The sequence below is a fragment of the Sceloporus occidentalis genome, unplaced genomic scaffold, assembly GCF_023333645.1.
Source record: "Sceloporus occidentalis isolate IW3139 unplaced genomic scaffold, rSceOcc1.0.p SCAF_8, whole genome shotgun sequence".
In the NCBI taxonomy this organism is placed as follows: Eukaryota; Metazoa; Chordata; class Lepidosauria; order Squamata; family Phrynosomatidae; genus Sceloporus; species Sceloporus occidentalis.
This window is the reverse complement of record NW_028316988.1, coordinates 24947677-24952747: the sequence shown is the minus strand read 5'-3', so window position 1 is coordinate 24952747 and position 5071 is coordinate 24947677. Positions and strand designations below refer to the sequence as shown.

The 5071-nt window shown below is 43.1% G+C and overlaps 1 protein-coding gene across 1 annotated transcript; it reads right to left on the bottom strand.

Moving 5' to 3' along the window:
• Positions 1 to 2611: 2611 nt before the first annotated feature.
• LOC149308326 (centromere-associated protein E-like) lies at positions 2612 to 4477 on the bottom strand. The gene is given in 3 exon segments (XM_089536864.1): positions 2612 to 3486; positions 3489 to 3755; positions 4297 to 4477. Coding segments are annotated over 3 exon segments (1323 nt in total).
• Positions 4478 to 5071: the final 594 nt, after the last annotated feature.

The following is a 5071-nucleotide window of genomic DNA, read 5'->3' as shown; positions in this document are numbered from 1 at the left end:
TTCCTGGAGGATCATTCCTGAATTCAACGCAGGTGCCATACAAAAACACGTTTCCTGCAGCTCCAATGGGAATTTGGACCTTCCTCCCAAGAACTCTTTGAGAGGAGCCATGGTCAAATTTTGTGCTGTGGCGGTCCTTAGTTGCAGCGGGAAATCTGAGCACTGTGCAAGGCAGTCAGTCCTGAGAGCGCATTTACTTGAAATGCTAATATTTATTTTAGTAGCACACCCTTTGGGCACCGTAATCTCTGCCCAGCAGCCTGGGCGCCATGGTTTTCTCATTGCCTTGCCCTCCTTTGCCAATATTTAAACGGTCCATAGGAAATAACCAGTGCCCACATTGTCTGCCCCTTGCTTTGGGCAATAGCTACCTTTAATTATCTGAAGAGATGTCATTATGTAGAAGACGGAGCAAGGTTTTCTTTTCTGCTGCTCGGGAGACCAGAACGTGAATCGATTGGGTTCACCTTGCAAGAAAAGAGGTTTCACCTAAATATTAGGAAGAACCTCTTGACTATAAAAGCTGTCCAATGGTGGAATAGGTGCTGGACTCTCCGTCTTTGGAAATCTTTAAACAAAAGTTGGGTAGCAACCTTTCAAGAGTGGTTTAGTGGTGTATTCCTGCATGGCGGGGTGTTGGACTATATGGCCCTTGGGGTCCCTCACCTGACTCTATGATTCTGCCAACCTCTTTTTAAAAAATGCAATGCTCAGAATTTCCCTATTACTCAGTTTCGAGCTAAATATTGAGCCCATGAAGAAATTTGTGTTGCATTAAAGCTAGGGTTCCAGAGATGAAACTGAAACTGGACAGCAGAAGAAATTGGGTACCACTGAAATCATAGGTTTATTTTCTTTGATATTATCGAAGGAATCCACTAACGTTTAACATTTGAATGCCTTTCTCTGAAAAACAAATTGGTGCTATGCTCTCCTTGTAACAATCTCTCACCTTTTTTTTAGCTTAAACAATAGAAATAGACAGGTTTTTATTTATACATTTTAAAAATACAGTACAAAATGGATCTGCAATGGGTAAAGAGAGAGGGAGGGAGGAGGAGGAAGAAAAAGAGACACAGAAATGACATACAATAAAGGTCAAAGACAAAGCAATCTCCTTCAATACTGAGCAGAATCTAGCTGTCCTGTCCATTGAGCATCTTTGGAATCCACAAACCAACCAGGCTGCTATTGTGGTTTAAAGTTGGGAGCATCGTCTTTATTTGCTGTTGCAAATCCAATGTTTAAGATTGTTTTCTGTAGATTCTGCTATTGTAGCTCTTGTGTCTGTTAGATTTCCTAGGCATGGTTCAGCAAAGAAGCTGAGGCCTTTTGATGGTGCAGCAGCAGGGGTGTTCACTGGCAAAACTGGCTTCAGAGTTCGTTCTCTGGATGGAGAAGCTGGCAACTCTGAGAACAAGGGAGGTGCTGTCTTCCTTGGAGATTTTGGTCTTTGCTCTTCATCAGTGTCTCTTGAGGAATGTGTCCTAGATTTCAAAGCTCGCTCCTTCCATTTCTTAGCCTCCTCTTTCAAGCTGAGCACATTGGTCAACACAATTTCATGTTCTTTCTGGAGCTGACTATTCGACTGTGGAACAAACTCCCTCGGAGTGTGGTGGAGTCTCCTTCCTTAGAGGTCTTCAAACAGAGGCTGGATGGCCATCTGTCAGGGATGCTTTGATTGTGATTTCCTGCATGGCAAGGGGGTTGGACTGGATGGCCCTTGGGGTCTCTTCCAACTCTACGATTCTATGATTCTGTGATTCTTTTCCAGTTTTCCATGCTCGGTTTTCAGCACAAGTAGTTGAGTGTTTGGTACTATGCCACTTCCACCTCCACAAGTAATTGGCAGAGATGGCTGAGGAAGATCTTTGCTTGGCATTACGGTTACATCTTGATCCTGTTGAGCCTTCCGGAGTTCTTCCTTTAATTTTCTTAACTGTTCTTCTCTATATTCTGCAAGAGCTTTTGCATTTGCCATTTCCTGATCAAAGTATTTGGACTGTTTCATTCTTGCCATATCAGCTTTTGCAAGTTGAGTTTTGAGGCCCTCGATTTCATCAATCATGTTATCCATATTACTAATCTTCTCTTCCTGATGTCATATTTGTGCCGGCAAGATCTCCATTTCTGTCTCAGCCTCTTGCTTCAGCGTCTTCTGAAGTTCTGAAGACCAAGACTCCTTATCTCTGATTTCTCCTTTCAGTTCTGCAACCATTTTGGTATGCGCTTCAATGGCAGCGTGAGCATGTTGGAGTTGCTCCTGCAGTTCCAAATTTCATGCAAGCGTCCTTTCTATAGTCTCACCCAGGCAATGGACAGTTTGAATCATGCTGACCTTCTCAGACTGAAGACTTTCTACTGTGATTTTCAGATTGGCATTTTCCATGGTAATAGACCTCATATCCTCCACAGTAGTGTGAAGCTTCTGAGCCAACTCTGCTTTTTCCTTCTCTATGGCTTCCATTTTAGACCTTCAACTGTTCCGTTTCACCCAACCTTCCTTCATCTTCCTGACTCTGTTCTTCTTTCAATTCAAGGCTTTGCTTCTGGTGACTTCAATATCTGTTACTTCTGTTCTTCAATAGTGAATGCTAGAGATTGTTTGACATCAGACATTTGTGACTCTCCCTCTGCAATAGTTATTTTCTAGTTCTTTAATGTGATTCTGATACTGCTTCAGAGAATTGTGAGCAACTCTCAGTTCTTGTGAAAATGAAGATGCTGTCACAAGCATCTCAGTTAGTGCTCTTATCCTGTCCTCCTGCGGCTTTTGAAGAGAGTCCTTCTCCTCCAGCAGCTGTGTGAGCTGGTCTTTGGTGTGAGAGTGTGATGAAGCCTCATCCAGGTGGCATTTTAAGTCTTCTATTTCTTTACGGTATCTCTTCAGAAGGGCATCATCATCAAGAACTTTGTTTACTTTGGGGGTATTTTTCATCTTTTTAGCTGTACTGGCAAACTGAAGAGTGCTAAGGGTTTCTTCTAGAGAGACAGGAGAAATTGTGCAGATGATAACAGTCTTAGCATTTCCATCCAGTGAATTTTGTAGTATTTGTGTCAGCTTGCTGTCCCTGTAGTTGATGAAGCCACCAGATTGATCATCACAAAGTTTCTTGATAACTTGACTCAAGATGAACAGGCTCCGGTTTATATTGCAGCCTTCTTTAAATCGAATAGCTTCAGAGCTGGTCTGGCTAGTTCTTTCACTTCCTGCCAGGTCTACTAAATTCAAGCGAGAGACCATTACAGCTCCTTCGTAGCTTGAGCTGGGAGTATCTTTTTCCTTACTTTCAATGATCATTCTGAAAATTGTATGAGAGCGGCTGCTTCGTTCATTCATTTTTCTGTCTCACCATAGTGCCTGGTTTGTTTGTTTTTTTCCTTTCTGTATCCAGTTCAGCACTTGCTCTGGAGAAATTGCCACTTCTTCACTCAGATCTTCAACGTAAATTGTCCTATTGATGTCTTCACGAACAACTAATGGTATTTTTTCCTAATGTTGCTGCACAGTAGGTCTTGGATAGTTTCATTGTGAATGTCCATATACAATATATGGAGTAGGAATTCTCTGTCTGGAATTTTGCAAATCATATTGAAGACATGAATGGCCATAGGTAAGACACCAGGACAATCTCGTGTGCCCAACATTGTGTAGGTTTTGCCTGAAGCTGTTTGACCATGAGCAAAAACTGTGCCATTATATCCCTGAACAGCAGACTTTATAATTGGAGCAGCCACACCCTGGTAGACTTTGGTGGTACAGTCATCCCTCCATATTTGCGGCTTTGATATTTGCGGATTTGCTTATTCACGGATTTCATTAATGTGTTTTCTCTAGGACTGTCTGGGTCCTCCAGTGCAACTCTGTGGTCAACTTTAACTAAAGGTTGCACTGAAAGACCATTTGTAGCTACTCCAGTGCCATTCTATGGTCAGTGTATGTTGGACATTGACCACAGAGTTGCACTGGAGGACCTAGAGCAGTGATGGCGAACCTATGGCACGCGTGCCAGAAGTGGCACTCAGAGCCTTTTCTGTGGGCACATGTGCTGTCACCCCAGCACAGAGTTTGCCAGAGTTTGTTACTAGAAAGCCAGAGGGACATGGCACTTTGAAATTAATAAGTGGGTTTTGGGTTGCAGTTTGGGCACTCGGCCTCTAAAAGGTTCACCATCACTGACCTAGAGATTCCTAGAGAGGTGTCCTCTCAGGGAAAAACAGTGTCTTTGTTATTTGCGGTTTTTCCATATTCACGGGGGTCTTGTGCCCCTAAGCCTAGCAAATATGAAGGGACAACTGTACTATCTTCAGAATGAAACGCATGATCAAAGGTAAAAGACTTGGTCTCGTCTATTTGTGACACCGTACAGTCTTCACTTTTCCATGCCGTTTGTACTTTAACTTCAAGGTCTTCTTTTTCTCTGGCAAGGAGCAGGCGGACCCTGACACAGACCGTAACATCTCCTTCGCCAGCCATGGCCTTTCTGTCTCTCCTCCTCTTCTTCTCCTGCTCACTTTTATTTGATTTGTTTCCTTAGATAAGGCAGAATTTTATTTGGAAAGGATGATGATGATGATTGTCTCATGAGAACACTGATGGTAAAATTATGTTTTACCATCCAGATACAGTGGGCCCTCCTCCGTGATACCAAAATCTGTGGATGCTCAAGTCCCATTTTATACAATGGCATCGTAAAATGGAGTCCCTTCTATAAAATGGCAAAAAGCAATCAAAATTGTGAAATTAAAAAACATATATGTTTTCAAGTTGTGGACGCTGGAATCCGTAGATGCGGAATCCGTGGATGCAGAGGGCCGACTGTACCACCCAAGGGGGTAAAAAAATGCCCCCATAATGCTTTCTAGGGAGCATAGAGGGAAATGCTGCCATGTTTTGGTCCAATTTAGGTCATCTGACTTCCTGTTGTTAAAGTATGTATGTTGTTAAAGTGCAAAATGTCCCAGGAGGCCTGAAAACATAGTGGCAATGTCACCACATTCCCTAGAACCATGGTGGCGAACCTATGGCACGCGTGCGCTTTCTGGCATGCGAAGACGAAGGTGCAGGAGG